We start from the raw sequence: 25,900 nt of genomic DNA, 5'->3' as shown, positions 1-25,900 counted from the left end.
GACCCATAACCTATGCAAACACAAAAAGAAAAGATGCCCCTAACCCTGGTGCGGCTGCCACTTCTGGACCTGCCCACTCTCCCATCTTGAGAGTGTACTTTCCCTTTCATTGCTAGAAAATTCTTGCTTACTTGAGAGCTTGGCTCTAAATTCTTTCTTGACTGGGGGCACCTGGGTGTTTCAGTTGGTTAAGCTTCCAACTTCAGCTCAGCTCATGATCTTGCAGTCATCATCTCCCGGTTGTGAGTTTGAGCTCCACATGGGGCTCTGCGGGTGCTGCACGGACATTGCAGAGCCTGCCTGGAATTCTCTCTCTGTCTCTCTCTGCCCCTCCTCCACTGGTGTGTGCACGCACTTGAGCGCTCCTCTCTCTCTCAAAATATATAAAAATAAACTTAAGAAAAATAAAACAAAATAAATAAATTCTTTATTGATTGAACTTAAGAACAGAGGTCAGCACAAAGGCAGGAAAGGTACCCACCAGTGACATTTGGATGCTGAAATTCATTGGAAAAAGAGCTTCCAAGAAAGGGCAAGATAGTCACACGGTATCAGGGTATCACCCTACAGAATAGTTACAAATTCCAAAGTGAAAACTGCCCCTAGACCTTAGAGAAATCTGGTGGTCATCACTTTTATACCCACCAATGATGAGATCATGACCTGAGCCATAGATGGACACTTAACAGACCCAGGCACCCCTGGTTGTCATCATTTTTATAATGTGATAACATTTTTAATGATGAAATAATCTGAATTACGTACCTTCTCATGCATTGTGGTCTGAAATCCTCAATCTTATGAAGTATTCTTGCCAAAATGTTTTATCTGAATCAAATCAAACCTTTAGTTTTAATTTTGAGTTTATAGGAAATACAGAGAATTAGTCAAAGAACACTGTGAGGAAACAAACAACCCAGAATGTGGTATATTGTACAAGAAAACTGACCTTTTCTCTTCAAAAAGTTAATATTTTTATGGGAATACAAGCTGGTGCAGCCACTGTGGAAAACAGTATAGAGGTTCCTCAAAAAACTAAAAATAAAACTACCCTATGACCCAGCAACTGCACTACTAGGCATTTATCCAAGGGATACAGGTATGCTGTTTTGAAGGGACACATGCACCCCGATGTTTATAGCAGCACTATCAACAATAGCCAAAGTATGGAAAGAGCCCAAATGTCCATCGATTGATGAATGGATAAAGAAGATGTGGTATATATGTACAATGGAGTATTACTCGGCAATCAAAAAGAATGAAATCTTGCCATTTGCAACTATGTGGATACAACTGGAGGGTATTATGCTAAGTGAAATTAGTCAGTCAGAGAAAGACAAAAATCATATGACTTCACCAATATGAGGACTTTAAGAGACAAAACAGATGAACATAAGGGAAGAGAAACAAAAATAATATAAAAACAGGGAGGGGGACAAAGCATAAGAGATTCATAAATATGGAGAACAAACAGAAGGTTACTGGAGGGGATGTGGGAGGGGGGATGGGCTAAATAGGTAAGGGGCATTAAGGAATCTACTCCTGAAATCATTTTTGCACTATACACTAACTAATTTGAATGTAAATTTAAAAAAAATTAAATTAAAAAATGTTAGTATTTAAAAAAAAATAAACCTTTCTTGATTAAAAGGAAATAGATATTACAATCAAATAGAATGCCTAAAACTCTAAAAAATAGAATTATGACCCAGCAATAGCACTGCTAGGAATCTACTCAAAGGATATAGGAGTGCTGATTCATAGGGGCACATGTACCCCAATGTTTATAGCAGTGCTTTCAACAATAGTCATATTACGGAAAGAGCCCAAATGTCTATCAACTGATGAATGGATAAAGAAGCTGTGGTTTATATATACAATGAAATACTACTTGGCAATGAGAAAGAATGAAATCCTGTTATTGCCAATGGCAATGTGGATGGAACTGGAGGGTATTATGCTAAATGAAATAAGTCAGTCAGAGAAAGACAGATATCATGTTTTCACTCATATGTGCATCTTGAGAAACTTAACAGAAGACCATGGGGGAAAGGAATGGGAAAAAAATAGTTTCAAACAGAGAGGGAGGCAAACCATAAGAGACTCTTAAATACAGAAAACGAACTCAGGGTTGGGGGGAGTAGGGAGAGAACGTGGGTGATGGGCATTGAGAAGGGCACTTGCTGGGATGAGCACTGGATATTGTATGTAAGGGATGAATCTACCCCCAAAGCCACGAGCACCTTGTATACACTGTAAGTTAGCTAACTTAACAATAATTATATTTAAAAAAACAAAAAATACCTGAGCGGCGCCTGGGTGGCTCAGTCGGTTAAGCGTCTGACTTCGGCTCAGGTCATGACCTTGCGGTTTGTGAGTTCGAGCCCCATGTCGGGCTCTGTGCTGACAGCTCGGAGCCTGGAGCCTGCTTCAGATTCTGTGTCTCCCTCTCTCTCTGCCCCTCCCCTGCTCATGCTCTGTGTCTCTCTGTCTCAAAAATAAATAAAACATTAAAAAAATTGTTTTAAATACTTGAAACTCAATTGAATCCTGGATTTCTATTTTTTTTTAAAATTTTATTTATTTAAGTAATCTCTACATCCCATCTAGAGCTTGAACTCACAACCTCGAGATCAAGAGTTGCATGCTCTTCTGACTGAGCCAGCCAGGTGAGCCCCATGAATCCTGGACTTTTTTTTTTTTAAGTTTATTTATTTATTTTGAGAGAGAGAATGAGCAGGTAGGGGCAGAGAAAAAATTCCAGGCAGGTTCTGCACTATCAGCGTGCAACATGACGTGGGGCTCAAACACACCAATCTGAGCAGAAATCAAGAGTTGGCTGCTTAACCAACTGAGCCACTCAGGTACCCCTGAATCCTGGATTTTTAAAAGACAAGTACAAAACGTATTTTGGGGACAACTAAGCATATTTGAATACAAACTAGATATTTTATGTTATTATGTAATGACTGTTTCTTAGGTTTGATAATGGTACTGTGATTAAAAGATGTCCTTATTTTTAGAAGTCGCATGCTGAAGTGTTTAGGGGCAAGAGTGTGTCTGCTTACTTAATCTGGCAGAGTAACTAGTCAAAAACAAATGAAAGAACTTTTATCAAATGTGGCAAAAATATTAACAAATAGTGAATTGTTTCTATTCTTTCAACTTTTTTTTAGAGCAAAAGTTTTCAAAAAAAATATATAATGTAATATAAAATGTAATAGCAAATATAAAATGTAATAACAAAATGTATCATTATAAGCTAGCAATAGAAAACTACAAGTGTTTCTACATTTGAAATTGATCAGTGTATTTTACCACATTAATGAACTAAGAGGGAAAAGTAATGTTAGCAACGTTTTGCAGTCTTCAGTGTACAAGTCTTATACTTTCTTAAGTTTATCCCTTTGTTTGTACTATTTATTTTTTTAAAGATTTTATTTTATTTTTTAAGTTTATTTATTTATTTATTTTGAAAGAGAGAGCAAGCAGGGGAGGGACAGACAGAGATGGAGAGAATCCCAAGCAGGCTCTGTGCCGTAAGCACAGAGCCTGACATGGGGCTTAAACTCACGAACCGTGAGTTCATGACCTGAGTCAGGTGCTTAACCAACTGAGCCACCCAGGCACCCCAAGATTTTAAGTAATCTCCACACCCAACGTGGGTCTTGAACTCACAGCCCATAGACTGAGTCACATGCTCTACTGGTTGACCCAGCCAGACACCCCAGTCCGTACTATTTTTGATACTAATGTAAATGGAATCATTTTAACTTCATTTTCAGATCAGCACTGCTGATACATAAGAATACAACTGATACCTTACGAGGATTTTTATATTTTGAAATTTTGCTGAATTTGTTAATTAGCTTTAGGAGTTTTTTGAGGGAAGTTGAGTTTTCTATGTAATATGTCATCTGTGTATAGTTTTTCCAATGCATATGACTTTATTCTAAACTTATTTAGAGGATTTTTTTTTTCTTGTCTGATTTCTCTGGCTAAATCTTCCAGTACCACATTGAATTAAAGTGGTGAAAATGGGCATTCTTGTTCCTAACTTTAGAAGAAAAACCTAAGCCCTCTATCACTGAGTATATTAATTATGGGCTTTTCCTATATGACCTGTTATATTGAGGAGGTTTCCTTCTATTTCTTGCCTTATTGAATGTTTTCATCGTAAAGGGGTGTTAGACTTCGTTAAATGCCTTTTTCATCTTAGTGTTTTCTTTATTCTATTAATAGGTATATTACATTGATTTTTATGTTGAGCCACCCTTATATTGCAGAGATAAATCCCACTTGATAGGGTATAATCCTTTTAATATGCTGTTGAGTTCAGCTTGTTAAATTAGTATTTTGTTTCAGGGTATACTGGATTATATAGTGCTTTGGATTTTGACTATTCTAATTAAGTGTGTCCTGTTGGTAGAAATGTAAATTGATGCAGCCACTATGGAAGAGTATGAAGTTTTCTCAAAAAATTAAAAATAAAATTACCATGGGGTGCCTGGCTGGCTCAGTCAGTTGAGTGTCCGACTTCAGCTCAGGTCATGATTTCACGGTTCATGAGTTCAAGCCCCACATCGGGCTCTGTGCTGACAGTTAGGAGCCTGGAGTCTGCTTCAGATTCTGTCTCCCTCTCTCTCTGCCCTGCCCCCACTCACACTCTGTATCTCAAAAATAAAAATTAAAAATGTAAAAAAAAACTTTTTTAAATAAATAAATAAAATTACCATATACCTGGCAATCCCACTACTGGGTACTCACCCAAAGAAAATGAAAACACTAATTGGAAAAGATCTATGCGTGGGGCGCCTGTGTGGCTCAGTCAGTTAAGCATCTGACTTTGGCTCAGGTCATGATCTCATGGTTCATGAGTGTGAGCCCTGCATCAGGCTCTCTGCTATCAGCAGGGAGCTTACTTTGGATCTCATCTCCCTCTCACTCTGCCCCTCCCCTGCTGGTTCTGTCTCTCTCTATCTCAAAATATATGAACGTAAAAAAACCAAAAACCTTGGATCAAGAAATAAACTTAAAAAAAAAAAAAGATATATTCACCTCTATGTTCACTGAAACATTATTTACAATAGCCAAGATATGGAAGTAACCCAAGTGTCCATCGGAAGGTGAATGGATAAAGATATAGCGTATATATGTACACACACACACACACACACACACACACACACACACACACTGGAATATTACTCAGCCCTAAAAAATATCTGTGCTAAATGAAATTAAGAAAGACACATAAAATTCTCTTATATATAGAGTCTAAAAAACAAAACAAACAGAAACAGACATAGAGAACAAACTGGTGGTTGTCAGAGGGGTGAGGGTGGGGGGATAGACAAAATAAGAGGATTTAGGGGTATTAAGAGGTACAAACTTTCACTTATATTAAAAAAATCACAGGGGAGGAAAGTACAGCATAGGGAATATAGTCAGTAATATTGAAATAACTTTGAATAGTGACAGATGGGGACTACACCCACGCTAGTGAGCATTTTGTAATGTATATAATTGTCAAATCATTATGTTGTACACCTGAAACTAACATTTTATGTCAAGTATACTCCACTATTTAAAAAGATTGCAATAGTGGGGCGCCTGGGTGGCTCAGTCTTAAGCGGCCGACTTCAGCTCAGGTCATGATCTCACGGTCCATGAGTTTGAGCCCCGCGTCGGGCTCTGTGCTGACAGCTCAGAGCCTGGAGCCTGTTTCAGATTCTGTATCTCCCTCTCTCTGACCCTCCCCCATTCATGCTCTGTCTCTCTCTGTCTCAAAAATAAATAAACGTTAAAAAAAAAAATTAAAAAGATTGCAATAGTAACAATATAGCCTTAAGAGCTTGTTGATCATTACTTATATAACACATAAAAAAGGGAGATGAAAACAAACACAGATTTTAATCCATCTATGGCAACAGCAATAATCTAAATATACAAATTAATCAAGAGCATGAGAAAACAAGTCAGTCTGGGAAAAATATTTGCAAAAGACTTATCCAATAAAAGGCTACCATTCAAAATATAAAAGAATTCTTAAAACCCGACAATAAGAAAATGAACCAGATGAAAAACAATGGGCAAAAACCTCTGAATAGATAACCTCACTGAAGATATATAGATGACAAATAAGCACATGAAATGGTGCTGAACATGTCTGGTCATTAGGAAACTGCAGGTTAAAGCAATGAGATGCTTCTACGCACCCATCAGAATGGCCAAAATCCAAAGCACTGACACCACCAAATGCTGGTGAGGATGTGGAGCAACAAGAACTCTCAATCGTTCCTGGTAGGAATGCAAAATGGTACAGCCACTTTGGGAGACAGTTTGGCAGTTTCTTACAAAACGAAACATACTTTTACCACATGATCCAGCAATCATGCTTTTTGGTATTTACCTAAGTAAGTACAAAGGGTATACCCATACAAAAACCTGCACAAAATAAAGCAGCTTTATTCATAATTTCCAAAAGTTGGAAGCAGCCAAGATGACTTTTAATGTGTGAATGAATAACCAAACTAAGGTACATGCAGGCAATGGAATATTCTGCACCAAAAAGAAGTAGGCTATCAAGTCATGAAAAGGAAGAAACTTAAATGCACATTGCTGTGAAAGAAGTTAATTTGAAAAGGCTTCTTATGATTCCAAATACATAACATTCTAGAAAAGGCAAAGCCATGGAGACAGTAAAAAGATCAGTGGTCAGGGGTTGATGGTAATAGAGTGCTGAGTAGATAGAACATGAAAGTTTTAGAGTAGCAAAACTATTTTGATGACACCATAATGGTGGATGTAGGTGGTCATTATACACTTGTCAAAACCCATAGGCTGTACAACACAAAAAGTGAATCCTCTTGTAAGCCATGGGCTTTGCATGATAATAAGTCAATGTAGGTTCAACACCTGCATCACTCTGGTGAAGGATTTTGGTAGCAGGGGAAGGAGTTGAGGCAGTATTTCACTCTACTTTCTGCACAATTTTTTCTGAAAGCCTAAAACTACTTTAAAAACCTATGAATGAAAACAGAACTAAGTTATATTCTATACAACTAAATACTTGAAGTAGCAGTAGCAGTCACTTCTTCGTAAACCTCAAGCACAGAATCTAGACACTCACATCTGTGCCCAAAGCCTCAGGCAACACTGAGGATGGTCAGGACAGAGCACGACAGTCACTGGGATGAAAATCAATAGTAGCCACAGGATCTCCACCATTTATTCTTTATTAAGATATGGCCCACTCAAAGGGAAAGATGTTGATGTATTCAAGCCACGTCGCCTCTCCTTCCCCATTGCAATTAATCTTTTCATTATCTTCTTATTCCTATAAAGTTAGAAAAAGAATTTTGAAAATTTGTTACAATAAGATAGACCATTCTATACCAACCACAATAAAGCAGGAATCCACTTCTGGCATTTCTTAGTAGTTTGCCCTACCACCTAAGATTTTACGTGGTAAAGAAAGGAAGGATTGTTCACTTAACATCAGGGCACATATTCTATACACTACAATCGGTTCCATGTTCCACGTTCCACTTCTTTACATTTACACGTTCCCTTTTTTTCTTGTACCTTCTTCCCACATCCCCTTTTCTCTTCACACTTGATCACATGGTTTTCCCATTTATAAATAAAGAAGAAGCAAAAGAGAGGAAGGAAGAAAGAAGGAAAGAAGAAGAAAGGAAGCAAACGAGCTCCCTTGATATTGCTGCCTCAACTACTATCTCATTCTCAGCTCAGGTAGAACAGATTATTAATATGTCCTGTTCCTATGTTCTTCACATGTTCTACTCCAATTTGTAACTACCCTATTCTGTTTCTACTGACTCTCTCAACATACTCTCAAAAAGGCCACCAATGGTATCCTAAATTGACATTCCCAACAGCACTGCATTAACCATAGTCTTACAATGGCCATCTCACTGCCGGCCATTTCCTTCTGAAACTCTTTGCTCATTGCTTTCTTTTAACTTACCTTTCAGCCTCTACCTGTACTTTAGTCTCCATTGCTCACCTGCCATTGAGATGCTGATTATCTTTTGGGTTCTTTTCACTACCTACTCCCATGCACAATTTATATGCTAAAGACTCCCAAATGTGTTTCTTTCTAGCCTACATGTCTCCCAGAACTCTAGACCCATGGCTAGCATGACCCATGTATCCCATCCTTTGCCACTGAACTGGACTTTTCTATCTTTCCATCTAGTAAGACAACAACTGTTCCCTCTACTCCTACATTTCTTATATTTGTTTTATTACACTTTAAATTCTTTGCCAGGCTCATAAATTCTATCTTTCCAGAATTATTATACTAATCTCTTACCTCCAAATTTAGTTTCTGTTGCAAGATTTCAATTCACTTCCTAAAAAAACCCTTAGTTTTCTTTTCTCATATCACCTGCATCCAACTCCATTGTCAAAAGCTGAATTTTTTACTCCTAGATCAACATTAGGAGTTCTACAGTCTATATAAAATCTAAAGCAGAGCTTATGTGTATGCCCAATATATATTTCCCTGGGTGGTGAGTAGGTAGTTATATTCCCAAAGGAGTCTATGTCATAGAAGTGACTAAGAAATTACAACCCACGGGATAACATGAAACCTTATATATAGATATAAAAGTTACAATGATCTGCTCCTCCCCTTCCCAGACTTTTTTGTCAATATAAGCTTCAATCATATTGACCTATTTGCCATTTCTCAGTATGTCATATTCTTTCAGTTCTATGTATTTGGATGAGCGGTTTGCCCTAATTATTACTTTCCAACTGGTAAACTCTTCCTCAGTACATGTAATCCCTTGGGAAGTTTCCCTAAGCTACTCCAATGTAGGTACTGCCCATACATTTTCTTTTTCTTTTTTTTAAATATAATTTATTGTCAAATTGGTTTCAATACAACACCCAGTGCTCATTCCAACAAGTGCCTTCCTCCCTGCCCATCACCCACTTTCCCCTCCCCCCTCCCCCCATCTACCCTTAGTTTGTTCTCAGTCCTTAAGAGTCTCTTATGGTTTGCCTCCCTCCCTCCCTATAACTCTTTTTCCCCCCCTCCCCCTCCCCCATGGTCTTCTGCTAAGTTTCTCAAGATACACATATGAGTAAAAACATATGGTATCTGTCTTTCTCTGTATGGCTTATTTCACTTAGCATAACACCCTCCAGTTCCATCCATGTTGCTGCAAATGGCCAGATTTCATTCTTTCTCATTGCCAAGTAGTATTCTATTGTATATATAAGCCACATCTTCTTTATCCATTCGTCAGTTGATGAACATTTAGGCTCTTTCCATAATTTGGCTATTGTTGAAAGTGCTGCTATAAACCTTGGGGTACATGTGCCCCTCTGCACCAGCACTCCTGTATCCTTTGGGTAGGTTCCTAGCAGTGCTATTGCTGGGTCATAGGGTAGTTCTATTTTTAATTTTTTGAGGAACCTCCACAGTTTTCCAGAGCGGCTGCACCGGTCTGCATTCCCACCAACAGTGCAAGAGGGTTCCCGTTTCTCCACATCCTCTCCAGCATCTATAGTGTCCTGATTTGTTCATTTTAGCCACTCTGACCAGCGTGAGGTGATATCTCATTGTAGTTTTGACTTGCATTTCCCTGATAACTACCCATACATTTTCAGTTTCCCTTACTCTTTTTCATTCAAGCGTGCTACATGGATTTTGTCTTACATATTTGTGTATACACAAGTGAGGTATCTGACATGTGGTGAACTCTAACGTCTTTTTTTTTTTTCCTTAAAATACATCTCTAAAATGGAGGCAGTTAAGGTCCCAACTTGGATACTTTGTTAAGATTTCTAAGAAGCCATATTTATCTGAGTTCTAATCCATTACTATGTTTTTTGCTTCCTATTTTTGCCTAATCTATATAGCAAATGAAGAAAAGAATATATTGGCCCTCCACCTTCTCCTACTAAATTATTCAGAAACCCATCTAGACATCTCCTTTTCTGTGTGTCAGACTTAGAAAAATACTTAAGGGTTACCTCTTAGCACATTCAGGGCATAACATATTATCTTCAAGGCCCGGGGATGGGAAAGTACAGGCGGGCAACAGGAAGAGAGAAATCATCCTCTTGGGGGTGTCAGGCACCCAGGCCTGACCTGCATGAAACTGCAGGCGAACCCAACCTTTTGTGTCTGCCAAGAGAGGTCTGCCATGGACCACACACCACCTGACACCTGAGGAGGGAAAGAGAAGCAAATATAAACAGCTAATCTAAGGTCTCAGAACATCACTCTTGGTTTTGCTCTTATATTCTGTTGATGACTCAACTGAATGAAAAGCATGAAAAAATGTCCACCAAAGACACCATTATCTAACTTCACAAATTACGTAGCACAAGGGATGACAATTTACTTTAAAAAAAAAAATTAATGTTTTATTTTATTTTTGAGAGAAAGAGAGAGACTGAGTGCGAGTGGGAGAGGGGCAGAGAGAGGGAGAGAGAGGGAGACACAGAATCTGAAGCAGGCTCCAGACTACAAGCTGTCAGCCAAGAGCCCAACTCATGAACTGCAAGATCATGACCTGAGCCAAAGTTGGATGCTTAACCAACTAGGCCACCCAGGCACACCTGGATGACAATTAATATTTTCGAATGGTTGCTTTGTGTCTAAGATTTTGCTAAGTGGTTTACATGTACGAATACATCTATTCTTAAGAAGATTATTAATATTGACCTTCTATTTACTTTTATTTACAGGTGAGGTAACTGAAGCTTATCGTGTTAAATATTACAATTTTCCCAGAACCATGACATGGATCTAGATATTCTGATTCAAAGCCCATTTGCCCAACTATTATACTGTACTGCCTCAACAACACAAAACAGGCAAAAAGATCTTTGTTTAAAAGTCCAAGGAACAGGGCCACCTGGGTAGATCAGTTAGCTGAGCATCTGACTTCGGCTCAGGTCATCATCTCGAGGTCTGTGGGTTCGAGCCCCAGGTCAGGCTCTGTGCTGACAGCTCAGAGCCTTGAGCCTGCTTCGGATTCTGTGTCTCCCTCTCTCTCTGCCCCTTCTGCTCGCACTCTCTCTGTCTCTCAAAAAGAAAACAAATATTGGAAAAAATTTTAAGAAAAAAAAAAGGCCTTGAGGTAGGGAAAGACAGGGGAAGGCTCAGATTGTGGCTGACCACATTATCAGATTATGCTTTCTTCCCACCTCAGACTTTGGTTTATGATAAAAAAAGTAAGCACTCAATCACCTAGCTCAGACACTGGTCCAGGTAAAACTTGGCTACCTAGCAACCAAAAGACAATCCATATATAAGTCTAATATCAATCTACATTATTTTAACTCTTTCCTTTTTACTACCTTTCAGTATGAGACTAATAAAGTTTTTTTTTTTTTTAATTTTTTTTTTCAACGTTTATTCATTTTTGGGACAGAGAGAGACAGAGCATGAACGGGGGAGGGGCAGAGAGAGAGGGAGACACAGAATCGGAAACAGGCTCCAGGCTCTGAGCCATCAGCCCAGAGCCCGACGCGGGGCTCGAACCCACAGACCGCGAGATCGTGACCTGGCTGAAGTCGGACGCTTAACCGACTGCGCCACCCAGGCGCCCCGAGACTAATAAAGTTTTAAATTTAACTTAAAAATTTTTTTTCTTTTATTTTTGAGAGAGAGAGAGAGAGAGAGAGAGAGAGAGCAAGTGGGAGAGAGAGAGAGGGAGACACAGAATCCAAAGCAGGTTCCAGGCTCCAAGCTGTCAGCACAGAGCCCAATGTAGGGCTCGAACTCATGAACAGTGAGATTATGGCCTGAGCCAAAGTCAGGCTCAGACTGAGCCACCCAGGCACCCCTAAAATTTAACCTTCTTTCTAGGGAATAGTACTCACTTTTTTTTTTTTTTTTTTCTTTTTCTTTTTAAAGTAGGCTCCATGCCCAACATGGAGCTTGAACTCATGACCATGAGATCAAAGAGTTGCATCCTCTACTAACTAAGCCAGCTGGGGGCTCCAGTGCTCCCTTTTTTCAGGTTGATCTTACCAGAGGCTTGCAGCAGAAAAGTCTCAACAGAAACAGGAATGGGACGTGAATTCACAGACTTGGATTGACTGCCTCTTGCAGCAATTCTTGACCACGCTGCCAACATGCCTTCTTGTGCTGAAGTTATCACTTCAACTATATTAATCCCTTCCTCTCTTTCACTCTTCTTACAACGTTTCCGAATCCTTGCTCTCTTGGTTGCCATCTTGCATTTTGTCGAACATGACTGCAATTGGTCCTCTGGTGATATTTTAGGAATATTCTGCAAATGGTGATTCATGGTGAGTATTCAGTGAAGTGCTACTGCCCTAAAGACTTTTGTGTTTTGTGTTAATTTTATCATTCTTTATACATTGGCCCATGTATATAAGTGTGGGAAAGATTTAGGATTGTTAGTTCCCTTAGAGCAGCAGTTTTCTAGGAGAAATTTTTGACTGTTAAAACTAGGGGTTGGGGAAGCAGAGGGGCTTGCCACTGACATTTAGGGGGTAGAGGTCAGGGATGTTTAGGCCTAAAATGCAGCAGACAGCCCCCCCACCAAATAAATTATTTGGCCCCAAATGTCAAGTCTTTTTTTCTTTTTTTATTATTGAAGTAGAGTTGACATACAATAATATATTAGTTTCAGGTGTACAACACAGTGATTCAACATTTACATACATTACCAAGCAATCACCATTAAGTCTAGGTACCATTTGTCACATTACAAAGTTGCTCCATTACTGACTATATTCCTTATGCTGTATGTTGCATCCCCATGTCTTATTTACTTTATAACTGGAAGTTACTACCTATCAATTCCTATCCCTTATTTTGCCCATCCCCCCCACCCCTCCCTACAGGCAACCTCCAGATCGTTCCCTGTATCTATGAGTCTGTTTCTGTTTTGTTTTGATTGGTTGTTTTTTAAGATTCCACATATAAGTGAAATCATATGGCCTTTGTCTTTCTGTCTAACTTATTTCACTCAATACCCTCTAGGTCTACCATATTATCGCAAATGGCAAGATTTCACTCTTTTTATGGCTGAATAATATTCCTTTGTATCATATATATAACATTTCCTTTATCCAAAATGTCAATAACCCTGGCTGAGAAATCTTGCATTAGATATAACATATAGAGACGGTGGGAGAGTAGATACAATTCACAGTCAGAACTCACCTTAACATTGTCACCACACCTCTTACTCACCTCATTTATTTCAGAGTAAGCATGTTTCTGGAGCCTCAAATAAACATCTATTTTCTAAGGAAATTAAGAGGGGAAATAAAAATTATAAATTGATAAAGCTTTCCACACTTTGTGCAGCAGAGTCTCCCAACAGTGTACTCACCCGGCCATCGGTACTCAAATTAAATTGTTGGCACCAGTTTCGCAAAGTGTCCCAACGTACTTTATTAACTGGAGGCAAACTGGTTGGCAAGGGAAGGATCGGTGTATTACAACAACTATGTTTTGGACAAGACTTGAATTGTTCATTCATTTGAAGATGACAAACTAAAAAAAGAAGGAAACGAAAGCAGTAACAATTTAATATTTCTAAGATTATAATTTAACAAAATTGTTGCTAATTTCTCATAACCCAATTTACATATATATATACATATATATATATGTATATATATATATATTTTTTCCCTCTATTACAAGTAGAGTAATAGATTCTGTAATTAAAGGACTTACCCAAGGCCACATCTCCATTAAATGGCAGACCTGGAACTCAAACCTACATTTTGAAATTCCAAATCCTAGGTTTTTTTACATTACATACAACAACTTTTTTTTTTTTTAATTTTTTTTTTCAACGTTTATTTATTTTTGGGACAGAGAGAGACAGAGCATGAACGGGGGAGGGGCAGAGAGAGAGGGAGACACAGAATCGGAAACAGGCTCCAGGCTCTGAGCCATCAGCCCAGAGCCCGACGCGGGGCTCGAACTCACGGACCGCGAGATCGTGACCTGGCTGAAGTCGGACGCTTAACCGACTGCGCCACCCAGGCGCCCCTACATACAACAACTTTTTACTACCATCAACAAACACCAGGACAGAACATTTTATTGGATTGCTACGCCAAAATGTCTAGATTTTGAACAAAAATACCAGTTGTCCCAAGAGAAATCAAAGAAATCACCCAACCAACAAAGGTCCTGCATTCTGTCTGCCCACCTCATTTTCCTGGTCAGCATCCCATCTCACCTCACTCTGCTTAGGTGTAACCTGTCACTGTTTACTTTGCATTGAAGTCCTTATTGTTGGTACAGAAAATAAAATCATTCTGAAAATACTTATTTGATGCTTTTACGTGAAACACTAAGAACAGATTTAAAGGGTCATGACGTTAAGAGCTGCTAGGTATTTGGTCACTAAGTACTTATCAAGCAAAATACTAATAATTGGAGGAAATGTTGACCAAAGGATACAAATGTTCAGTTATAAGATGTTCAGAAGTTCTGGGGACCTGATGTACAGCATAGTGACTATTGTTTTTTTAATTTTTTTTTTTTTTAAGATTTATTTTGTTTTTAAAAGCTTTTTTTTTTTTTTTTTTAACATTTATTTATTTTTGGGACAGAGAGAGACAGAGCATGAACGGGGGAAGGGCAGAGAGAGAGGGAGACACAGAATCGGAAACAGGCTCCAGGCTCCGAGCCATCAGCCCAGAGCCCGACGCGGGGCTCGAACTCACAGACCGCGAGATCGTGACCTGGCTGAAGTCGGACGCTTAACCGACTGCGCCACCCAGGCGCCCCAAGATTTATTTTGTTTTTAGAGAGAGAGCCCAAGAAGGGGAGGAGGCAAGGGGGAGAGAGACAAACAGAAAAAGAGAGACTCTCCAGCAGGCTCCACCCTCAGTGCACAGTCCTACATGGGGCTCAATCCCACAACCCTGGGATTATGACCTGAGACAAAAATCAAGAGTCAGGTGCTCAACCAACTGAGCCACCCAGGGGCCCAGCATAGTGACTATTGTTAACAATATTATTCTGTATGTTTTAAAAAAATGTTTTTAATATTTATTTTTGAGAGAGAGACAGAGTCTGAGCAGGGGAGGGGCAGAGAGCGAGGGAGACAAAGAATCTGAAGCAGGCTCCAGGCTCTGAGCTGTCAGCACAGAGCCCAATGCAGGGCTCGACCCACGAACCTTGAGATCATGACCTGAGCCACCCAACTGTCCCATACGCTGTATATTTTAAAGTTGCTGAGAGTAGAGGTGCCTGGGTGACACGGTCAGTTCAGCGCCTAACCTTCGTTTTGGCGTGGGTCATCTCATGGTTCATGAGATAGAGCCCAAAACTGACAGCACGGAGCCTGCTTGGGATTCTCTCTCCCTCTCAAGATAAAACTTAAATTAAGTTAAATAAAATTGCTGAGAGTATCTTTAAATGTTTTCACCATAAGGTGGGGGTGGGGAGGTAACTGTGTGAGGTGATAGATGTGCTCGTTAACCTTATTTTGGTAATCATTTTGCAATATAAATGTGTATCAATCACCACATTGTACACCTTAAGATTATACAAGGTTAGATGTTGATTATATCTCGACACTGGAAAAAAATAATTTAGTGTTTATGAGAGGTATGTAAAGTATGCATTAACCAAAATGAAAGAAGATTGAGCTCTATAGGTTGGGAATTTGAATTCATAGTCTGCTGACTAGAAGACCATGCTCTGTCCAAGGCACTTCACACACCCATTTTTGTGTCTTAAGAGCAAGTCATGGTGCCTAATAAATGAAGTCTAGGAGTTTGAGAGCTCTCTTACCACAGATACTCAAGGTGAGATTTAAGGAAAAAAAGGAGAAATCTTTTCCCTGGGCTTCCCAGAGCTGGGGGAGCAGCAAACTGAGCAATCACTGTCCTCATACCTTTATCGTTTGTCCCAGGCATCTCCAGGCCAACTTCTGAAGTTGAGGAAACACTTGGTTCTACCTGATGTTCTTCATTAGTTTCTTCATTAACTGGAACCAATGTGAGAACCACAGTTTCTTCCTCTAATGCCTCCTCAGAGAAATTCTGGAAAGGGAAAGGTCAATCACAGAGTCTCATTGGAGGCCATATACCTAAACTGCTTATTTTCAGAGCACAATTAATAAGAAACTCAGAAGCCAGTAGGTGGCTGGAGAGCAAACTTATGGTGATTCCCTGAATTTGATGTTGATTAGCAGACCCTTTATTAGATAAGAGAAACAGGGGTGCCTGGCTAGCTCAGTCCATGGTGCATGTGGCTCTTGATCTTGGAGTTGTGAGTTCAAGTCCTACATGGGGTGTAGAGATTATTTAAAATAATAAATAAATAAACAAACAAACAAACAAACAAATGCCAGACAATGAGAAAATGGACAAAAATAGATGTACAGATGGGTGTAGATGAAAGGATATGTCTTGAGCTTAGGGAAACCATCTCCCTCAAGGCCTTCCTCTCCCTCCACTAAAACACTTTTATTTTATCTGCTAAAACTATATGGAATGTGTTCCTGCCTTCCCATCTTCTATCATGATTCCTGATGACTCCCAATTCCAGCTATCATCAATTCTCACTGATAGATGCAATGATTCCCTATTACTCCAAGCTGCATTCTTTCTGCAGATTGCTCTCCTGCCTTTTTTTTTCTTTTTTCTTTTTTTAGGAGAGAGAGAGAGAGAGAGAGAGAGCGAGAGAGCAGGGGAGGGGCAGAGGAAGAGAGAGACTTTTAAGCGGGTTATCTATTTAGCATGGAGCCAGAAGCGGGGACAGACTGTGAGATGATGACCTGAGCCGAAATCAAGAGTAGTGCCAAACACTTCAATGGCTTATCAAAAACGGCCACGCATGACCTACAAATTTCTGTAGTCTGACCCCTGCCTGCCACTCTAGCTCAAGACCCCTGAGCTTTCTAAGTTCCAGGCATACTGGCCTTATTTCAACCCGACCAGAGAGTTTACTCTCTGCTGCAATCGCAGCAACACATCCAACGCCCAGTTAGGAAGGAAGTGATATTTACCGGTTTTGTCCAGTACATGTGCACCGCACTACGTGCTTTCTGTATTTCTCTCATTTAATCTTCACAGCACATGTATAATAATTTATCAGTATTCTCACTTTACAAATTAGGCAACTGAGTCTCAAAAATTAAATGAACAATCAGAGTAACATGTGCTTAAGTTTCTGAACTGAGCTTTTCCTCTCAGATCCAAAGGTGAATAAACTCCATCCCAGTCCCATTGCAATACTTGCTTCTCAGAACAGCCAAGTAGATCTGAGGGGGCCATGCCCTTCCCCCTATTTCCGACTCAAAGGCTTCCCATTGCTCATACTCTCATCCTGCATATGTATAACACCGTTAAGCTTTTGTCTTAATGTTTGTTTATCTTTGAGAGAGACAGCACACGCACCGGGGAGGAGCAGAAAGAAAGGGAGACACAGAATCCAAAGCAGGCTCCAGACTCTGGACTGTCAGCACAGAGCCCAGGAACCGCGAGATCATAACCTGAGCCAGAGTCAGATGCTTAACCCACTAAGCCACCTCAGTGGCTCCCCAAGATTTTATTTTTAAGTAATATCTACACCTAAGGTGGGGCTCAAACTTAGAACCCCAAGATCGAAGATCTCTTGCTCTACCAGCTGACCCAGACAGACACCCCTGTGTAACACTTTTTCAACGCACTCCCATGCACATTCACTGGTCCGCTTCAAAAAAAAGTTATTAGGGGAATATTACTCCACTCCAGAGAGTGGAGTCTGAGAGGCTCAAAGCAGCGATATGACTTGCCGGTCATCCATATACTTAATATTTGGGAGTAGGAGAAACTCCCCAAGGGAAGAAACCAAATTGGTCACTTCACTTTCTGACCCCATCCACAATACCCTCACTTTCTTTTTATTCTTTTTATTGTTTCTTTAGGTTTTCCATTTGCCCAGCTGCAACATGTCTTTCTACAGAATACATCCCTTACGTCGGCCTGGGAACGGAAATCTTTATTTTGTGTTTTTCACTCTGACCCAAATAGACACAGAGCCACAATCGTGGGTAAAAGTAATAATCCACTTATAAAGAGGAGGGACTCCAAGATGGAGATTTCTTACCCTCAGAAACGAAGTACCGTGGCATAAAGTAAACATAAGCAAGCTCTAGAAAGACTTTGAAAAATGAATCTGTAGGAAAATCCATTCAATGGGAACGAAACCTACCTGAGCGCTGTTTTCATAACTCGAGTACGCCATTTCCAGGAATACTTAGGGGAAGGTGAAGCCTGCAAAGTTGGTTCACCGGCCCTTCACTCCTTTTCACCTGGGGGCTTCCAGCCTGATTTCTCCTTTTATAAGCAAATGTCTCTGTCTACTTCCTGTTTCCCAGAAGAGGGGGGTTTTCCTTCCTCCTCTTCTTCCCCTCCCTCATTATCTGACGGTGTAATAATTTCATCAGTTTTGCACTCCCTTTGGTCCATTATGTGACAGTTGAGCTGTTGGGTAATGAATATCACTCCTAAGATTTTTTTTTTTCAAATAAGATTTTTAGGGGAAGCTGCTTGGCTCCATAGGTAGAGCCTGTGACTCTTTATCTCGAGATCATGAGTTCAAGCCAGATGTTGGACGTAGAGTTTACTTAAAAAAAAAAAAAATAGAATAAAATTTTTGTTATTATTTTAAGGTGAGATGTGGGAGAAACTAGACGTGACAAATTCTTGCTAACAAGTTGCAACTGAATCAAAAAATATATTTTTAAAACATTTCTAGGACAATATTGATGTTGGATTGAATGATGTTATTATGGAGGGAGTAAAAAAATAGAATCAGAGGTATTTTATAACTGATTTATGCCCATGGGTGTGTCGTTCACTGGGAGATTAGATTCAAATTGTAGGGGGTGGATAACAATCTCTCCCGGATCAAGTTCTAAACACAAATATTAAATCTGCATTACTGGTGAGCTGGGTACAGGGAAGGATTTGGCTGTTTGCAACACAAGCAGCAAGGGGCGTCTGGGTGGCTCTATCGGTTAAGTGACCAACTTCAGCTCAGGTCATGATCTCACTGTTCATGAGTTTGAGTCCCACAGGGGGCTCACTGCTGTCAGCGGGGAGCCCACTTTGGATCCTCTATCCCCTTCTTTCTCTGCCCCTCCCCTGTTCACGCTTTCTCTCAAAAAATAAAAACAAAACAAACAAACAGAAAACACTAAGGCAAATGGACAAATGAATGCAGAAAAAACTGCAAGCACTTGGAAATTGCTGGAGCATAGTGCTAGAGGCAGAATGTGACAAGGCAGGATGGGATAAGAGATGAGGCTGGAAAAGTCACAGATGTTTTCATAGGTCACTCTAAGAAGCCAGAGCTATTAAAGGAAAATATTCACAAACAGTATGGCAGTACCGGCATCCATTGGTCTCTCTTTGGGCTTTTTCCTTCCTTAGTAAAATGGTCCGGTCCATCAGTCTTAGGACCCACTAAGCCCAGATCAATTTATACATTTAAAGTGTGGTCTGCAAGGTCTCAGCTTCAGTTTACTGACGCCTTCCAGAACTGGATCCTTGAGGGCAGGACTCAGAATTCAACAAGCCCTTAGGGTAATTCATTTGCACCTAAAGTCTAGAAGCCTTCATTAGATGAGGGTGTGACCAAATGCATTTGGATTAGGCAGATAATGGTTGGAATCCTGGCTCCTCCCTTCCAGGATGGAGAGTGAATCAGCCCTTGGAAATTTAGCCAAGAAAGTACTCATCTACCCACACGGGTGTGACCCCCACCTGATAGGCTTTTTCTGGCTGGTTTAGAAGGGTATTGCGCTTAGTAGCCTGAACTGATACCAGTGTCTTAGGCTAGGACAGGACTTCCAGGGGAAAGACAATTTTATTACCATATTTAGCATTTATTACAATATATTTATTTCTTAGATTTCCCTTCTGTTTTTTGAAAATTTTATACCATGGGAAAGTCCCCACATGTGCAGAGGCAGACAACATTACCACGAAACCTCATGTTTCCATCAACCAGTTTCAACAACTGTTGACTTCCAGCCGATTTGATTTTATCTAAACCACCACCTAGTCCCTCTCGCCTAGGTTATTTTGAATGACATACCAATCTGTAAATTCTCTTATCTTTAATTTTTCTTACAAGTTTTTGTTGTTGTTCTTGCTATTGTTTAAAGAATTATGTGAATTTCCTGTAGACTCCTATCTGGATTCTGCTAATTTCATTTGTTATTCCATTTAGCCTATTCTTCTATCTTCTGTATTTATTGTAAATTGGTTTGGTCAGATTTAGGGATGGCTTTATTTATTTATTTATTTTTAACAACACTTTTCCTCCCTTTCACTATGTCTCCTTAAACTTCTTTTTTCATTGAAGTATATTTGACATATAACATTGTGTAAATTTAAGGTGTACAATATTTAATTTGATACATTTTCATATTGCCATTGTAGGGATCATTAGCAACTCTGTTAAGTTCTTTAAGCTTAAATGCCAATTTCTTGGAGTCATCCTTAAAAATTTGCTCCTGTTTTCTCACTCTTTTCCTTCATAGAATTCGTTTGACTGTGTTATTCTGTGTATAGTTGGGATTTCACTGTTTAATTTCATCTCCCAAATTAGATAGCAGGCTCCAGAGTGCAATGACCAGATATGTGTGGGTTACCCTTGGTCTACACAGAGCCTTGTACTGTGTCTGGCTCAGAATAGAGGCTTAATCAATGCTAGGTATTCAGATTGCTTTAGTTTCCACCTTCCCCTTCATCCTGCCTGATTCTCTTTTGAGCAAAGTCCCTCTTTGTGACCTAGGCTGTAGTATAGATTTTTTTTAAAAAGAAAAAAATTGTTTATGATACTTATGTTCTAACATTTATTCTAATATAAGACTATAGTTCTGAAGTAAAATGTATCACCCATTTCAAATTTTCAAATGTATTTTATTTACTGTATCATATGTTAAATATTTATAAATGTATGTATTTCTTATTTAGGTAGTACTTTTCAAAATCCCTTTTTTTAAGTTGATTGATTTTTGAAAGAGAGAGAGTACACACAGAGGAGGGCTAAGAGAGGGAGACTGAGGATTTGAAGCGGGCTCCACGCTGATAGCAGAGAGCCAGACTCGGGGCTCGAACTCAGGAACAGTGAAATCATGACCTGAGCGGAAGTTGGAAGCTTAACTGAATGAGCCATCCAGGCTCCCCTCTGTTTTTTTGTTTGTTCTTTCGTTCATTTGTTTGTTTGTTTGCTTTTTTTTTTTTTAATCAGAATGACAACTCTGCAAGTGTAAATGTTCATGGAGCACCAATATATAGTAGATAAACGTGAAGCAACTCTCTTAATAAAGCCAGTTAGATGATCATATTTAAAAAAAATAATAAGGCTTCTCAGATAGGGAAATAAAAACTCATCAGCCATCCCACAGAACACTGAGGTTCTGAGAAACGGTTTGGAAAGTATGGTTCAGTATCACTACCAGGTGGGAGGGACAGGTACTGAGTTCTTCTGTGCTCTGAGGAAGAAAATGAAAATTACACTGAAAGATGTTTCCAACTTTGCCACATCATTCAAGAAATTGAAAGGATCACTTGAAAGGATTACTGAATATATTTCTACTTTAGAATAGTTACAATCCTGATCTTCTGATTGAGAATAAATTTGTTTTTTTGTTTTGTTTGTTTTCTAAACATCTCTTTGGTATCATGGATGACAGTCACTATTAGGAGAATTTAATTCAGAATCCAGACTCGTTAGGTCTGTCCTCCACCGTACTGGGTCATTCAGAGGATGTGGTTAGAACAGAGCATGACCATCATGGGGAAATGAGGTGGGGAGGGCAACTGTCCATGACTGGACAGGGAATTGATTTGGGTGTAGGTGCTCCAGTAAGAGTTGTAAATGTAGGTATAGCCCTACCAGCAAGTGTAGGAACTGAGCAGTTGCCCTACTCTCTGTGAACTTAAAGCTAAGTAAAGTAAGCCTAGGCTCCCCCCTCTGTTGTGTCATCAGTTACTTGTTCCTTCCAGAGTTTTCTACCTCTCCTTCTTTACAGATTCTTTGGTACCAGCACATAAACATTTTGAGCCTGTCCCACTTAAATGAAAGACTCTTGTGTGCACACCTGTATCCTCTGACACATTTAACTACTATTATCTCCCCCTTTCACAATTCAACTTTTTTGAACTTATCTTCTTACTCCAGTTCCTCTCGATCCATTTAATGGTTTTTTCCCTCTTTTCTCACTACCTAACCCCTAAAATATGGGTGTCCCATACAGTTCATTTCTCTCTCTCTCTTTTTTAATGTTTATTTATTTATTTTTGAGAGAGAGAGACAGAGTCAGAGCACAAGCAAGGGAGGGGTAGAGAGAGAGAGGGAGACACAGAATTGGAAGTTGGCTTCAGGCTCTGAGCTGTCAGCGCAGAGCCTGACGTGGGTCTCGAATTCACGGACCATGCGATCATAACCTGAGCCCAAAGTTGGGTGCTTTAACCAACTGAGCCACCCAGGCACCCCTATTTCTCTGCTCTTGACCATGCCTTACACTTTCCTGGAGCAGCCTCATTCATTTCTCTAATTTCAACTACCATTTACATGCTAATGACTCCTCCATATACTATTTGTAGCCCAATGTTCTTGCCTGTGTTACCAACCCGAGTCTTGGCGTATCATATTATGCACTTCAAACACACTTAAAAAAAATAACCTCATTGTTTCCCCCCTAACTTTCAACCTCCTTCCAAGGCCCTTGAACATCATGAACTGCATGGATCCACTTATACATGGATTTTTTTTATGCAGTACAGTAATTACTGTGAATATATTTTCTCTCTTATGAGTTTTTTTTTTTAGCTTTTTAAAATATTAAGTAATCTTTATCCCCAGGAGCTTGAACTCACGACCCTGAGATCAAGTGTTGCATGCGCTGACTAAGCCAGGCAGGTGTCACTTCCTTGTGATTTTCTTAATATCATTTTCTTTTCACTAGCTTACTTTATTGTAAGAATATAGTATATAAATCATATAACATTCAAAATATGCTAATTGGCTGTTTATGTTATCAGTATGGCTTCCAGTCAACAGTAGGCTATTAGTTATGTTTTGGGGGGAGTCAAAATTTATAAGTGGCTTTTTTATTGCACAGGGGTCTGCACTCCCAATTCTTGTGTTGTTGAAGGGTCAACTGTATTTCTTCTCTTTTGAGATGTATTACCATCCACTCAGTGATTTAAAGGCAGAAACATAACAAATGCCTTAAAACACCCCTTCTCCTTAAACTCCAAATTATCAAAGTCCTATGGAGTCAAACACGTACACTTTTTGCTTGATTTTTATCTCTCTTTAACTCTACTGCCATTTTCTTGTCTAAAGCATCTCTAACTAGTTATTGAAATCTCTACCTGGTCATATTACCACCCAACCAACCCATTCTGGATGCTACAAAATACTGAGTATATGTGTAGGGTAGGCAGAAATTCATCCTCTACCCTTCAAGGTCTTCCAGCTGGACTAAGAATCAAATTTACATGAGACAGGTTAACAGGAGGAAAAAAAAAATTATGTGCACACAGAGGCCCAATCTTGAAATTGAGATCCAAAGAAATGATCAAGGTAGGTGATTTTTATACATTTTAGAAAAAGGACAATAAACTCATGAAGAATTGACAGGTTAAAGAAAACAAGACTTTTATTAGTAATGAATTCTAATTGGAATTTGGACTGAGGTAGATTAATAGAAAAGTAATAAGGTTTATGTCTACAGCTTTCTCAACTGTAAAGTTTCCATCTTTGGTGATAAGGATGTCTTTTTAGTACAGGAAGAGTATCTCCCATATGGGAGACTTGTTCCCTGCTTTCAAGGGGCAGAGGAGCATCTGAGTGTCCTTGCAGTGGTTGTTTCCCAAGTACCTTCAATCCAAAATATTCAGTATAGGGGCACCTGGGTGGCTCAGTTAGTTAAGCGGCCGACTTGGGCTCAGGTCATGATCTCGCAGTCCGTGAGTTCGAGCCCCGCGTCGGGCTCTGTGCTGACAGCTCAGAGCCTGGAGCCTGTTTCAGATTCTGTGTCTCCCTCTCTCTGACCCTCCCCCATTCATGCTCTGTCTCTGTCTCAAAAATAAATAAACGTTTAAAAAAAATTAAAAAAACAAAAAAAACCCCAAAAAAACCCCCCCAAATATTCAGTATACCCGGGCCCCTACATATGCTACCTCAAGAGGAATTTATAACTAGAGAATTTGGGATTTGTGCACATCAGCGCATAATAGGAAGCAGTTTCAGAAGTGCTGAATTGGCCTTCCCACTATAATAGCTCTTAATCCATAAGCCAAGGACCCTTTGTGATGGGTTACTTCGACTGTTAAGTGTATCAATTCTAATCATACACTCAGAGCCTTAGTGAAATGATCCCTGGCTGTGTTCATAAAACCAGTGAGTCAGTGAGTCTCCTTGAGTTAGTCTTTTTTTTTTTTTAACTTTTTTTAATGCTTATTTATTTATTTATTTTTTTTTTTAATTTATTTTTGGGACAGAGAGAGACAGAGCATGAACGGGGGAGGGGCAGAGAGAGAGAGGGAGACACAGAATCGGAAACAGGCTCCAGGCTCCGAGCCATCAGCCCAGAGCCTGACGCGGGGCTTGAACTCACGGACCGCGAGATCGTGACCTGGCTGAAGTCGGACGCTTAACCGACTGCGCCACCCAGGCGCCCCAAGACATGGTTACTTTTTACTAGGGTGGCTGCACTCAGCTTTCTGCTCCTTTATTCTTGACTTTTGATTGTAAATGTTAAGAATCATCCTTTTTACAATATATACATATATCAAATTACTATACTGTATACTTTAAACTTGTAGAATGTCATGTCAATTATATCTCAATAAAACTGGGGAAAAATTTAAAAATACAAGTAGTTGACTTCCACATAGAAGAAGAAGAAGAAGAAGAAGAAGAAGAAGAAGAAGAAGACGACAACGACAATGATGACTGTGTTGGCTACATGAATGACGACTACTAAGTTGGGAAGGGAGAGGTGGAAGAGGAGGGGGAGGGGAGAAGGTTGTTAAAGAAAAGCAGCAGCAGCAGAAGCATTCTTGTTGGCTGCCCATCTCCTTTGCCCTACGGATGCCAGGCTCTGTTAACCATCTCCACTGATCCCCCAGAGTCAAGTCCCCTTAGCTGCCCTCCAACCTTCCTGGTAATTGTGGCCTCCTGGTTTCTGCTGGTTAAGTGACACGATCTAACTCATTTACTTCAGAGCCCACTATGCCCAGAATGACATTAGCAAGCCCAGTTCTGTGACTGCCTTACCTACCATCAGCCCTCTTTGCAGAGGACCATTGCCCTTCTCAGCAATGCTTGTGCCCTCTCTCCAGCATGTTTCTCATGGCCTTAGTGAATGCTAGGTCCTCTGTGCCCTCCTAAGAAACATCCTCTGCTGGGTTCCTGGCCTCACATAACATATCCATCCCTGCATGTCTACATTCCTGTCTTCATATTCCCTCCTCTACCTTTTGCCAGGGCAGTGTGGGCATTCATACTTTGCTCAGTGCTAGCTGTCACTGTCTCTGGGCCTCTAAGAATCATCCTAGTAGTAAATTTGTCCCACCTACTAGGATCCTCACTAGGATGTTAAATTCTGTGCAAGAAGAAAGTACCCCCCAGGGGCAGCTGGGTGGCTCAGTTGGTTGAGCATCTGACTTGAATCATGATCTTACAGTTCATAAGTTCAAGTCCTGCATCCAGTGCTGACAGCTAATAGCTCAGAGCCTGGAGCCTGCTTCAGATTCTGTGTCTTCCTCTCTCTCTACCCCTCCCCCTTTTGCACTCTGTGTCTCTTCCTCTCTCAAAAATAATCATTAAAAAAATTTTTTTTAATTAAAAAAAAGTGCCCCCAAGACAATAAATTCTTGCTTATCTAATGCT

At 39.9% G+C, this 25,900-nt stretch overlaps 1 protein-coding gene across 1 annotated transcript; it reads right to left on the bottom strand.

Annotated features, from left to right (window-relative positions):
- Positions 1–7,230: 7,230 nt before the first annotated feature.
- Positions 7,231–18,226, bottom strand: DPPA2 (developmental pluripotency associated 2). Its single transcript, XM_047874016.1, has 7 exons — positions 18,194–18,226; positions 15,891–16,038; positions 13,359–13,522; positions 13,217–13,270; positions 12,023–12,284; positions 10,012–10,207; positions 7,231–7,339 (listed from the first exon to the last, which is right to left on the bottom strand). The coding sequence occupies exons 1-7, from the start codon at positions 18,224–18,226 to the stop codon at positions 7,231–7,233; spliced, it is 966 nt and encodes a 321-aa protein (XP_047729972.1).
- Positions 18,227–25,900: the final 7,674 nt, after the last annotated feature.

Source organism: Prionailurus viverrinus, chromosome C2 (genome assembly GCF_022837055.1).
Source record: "Prionailurus viverrinus isolate Anna chromosome C2, UM_Priviv_1.0, whole genome shotgun sequence".
NCBI lineage: Eukaryota > Metazoa > Chordata > Mammalia > Carnivora > Felidae > Prionailurus > Prionailurus viverrinus.
This window is presented reverse-complemented; position numbering and strand designations above follow the sequence as displayed.

Excerpts from the sequence above, each read along its gene's own strand:
- DPPA2 (XM_047874016.1), bottom strand. The coding sequence starts at position 18,226 with ATGGCGTACTCGAGTTATGAAAACAGCGCTCAG. Across the intron at positions 10,208-12,022 it reads TTTTCTGCTGCAAGCCTCTG|GTGTCAGGTGGTGTGTGGTC; the intron begins GTAAGATCAACC and ends TTCCCTCCTCAG. Across the intron at positions 7,340-10,011 it reads TGCCCTGAATGTGCTAAGAG|GAATAAGAAGATAATGAAAA; the intron begins GTAACCCTTAAG and ends CTAACTTTATAG.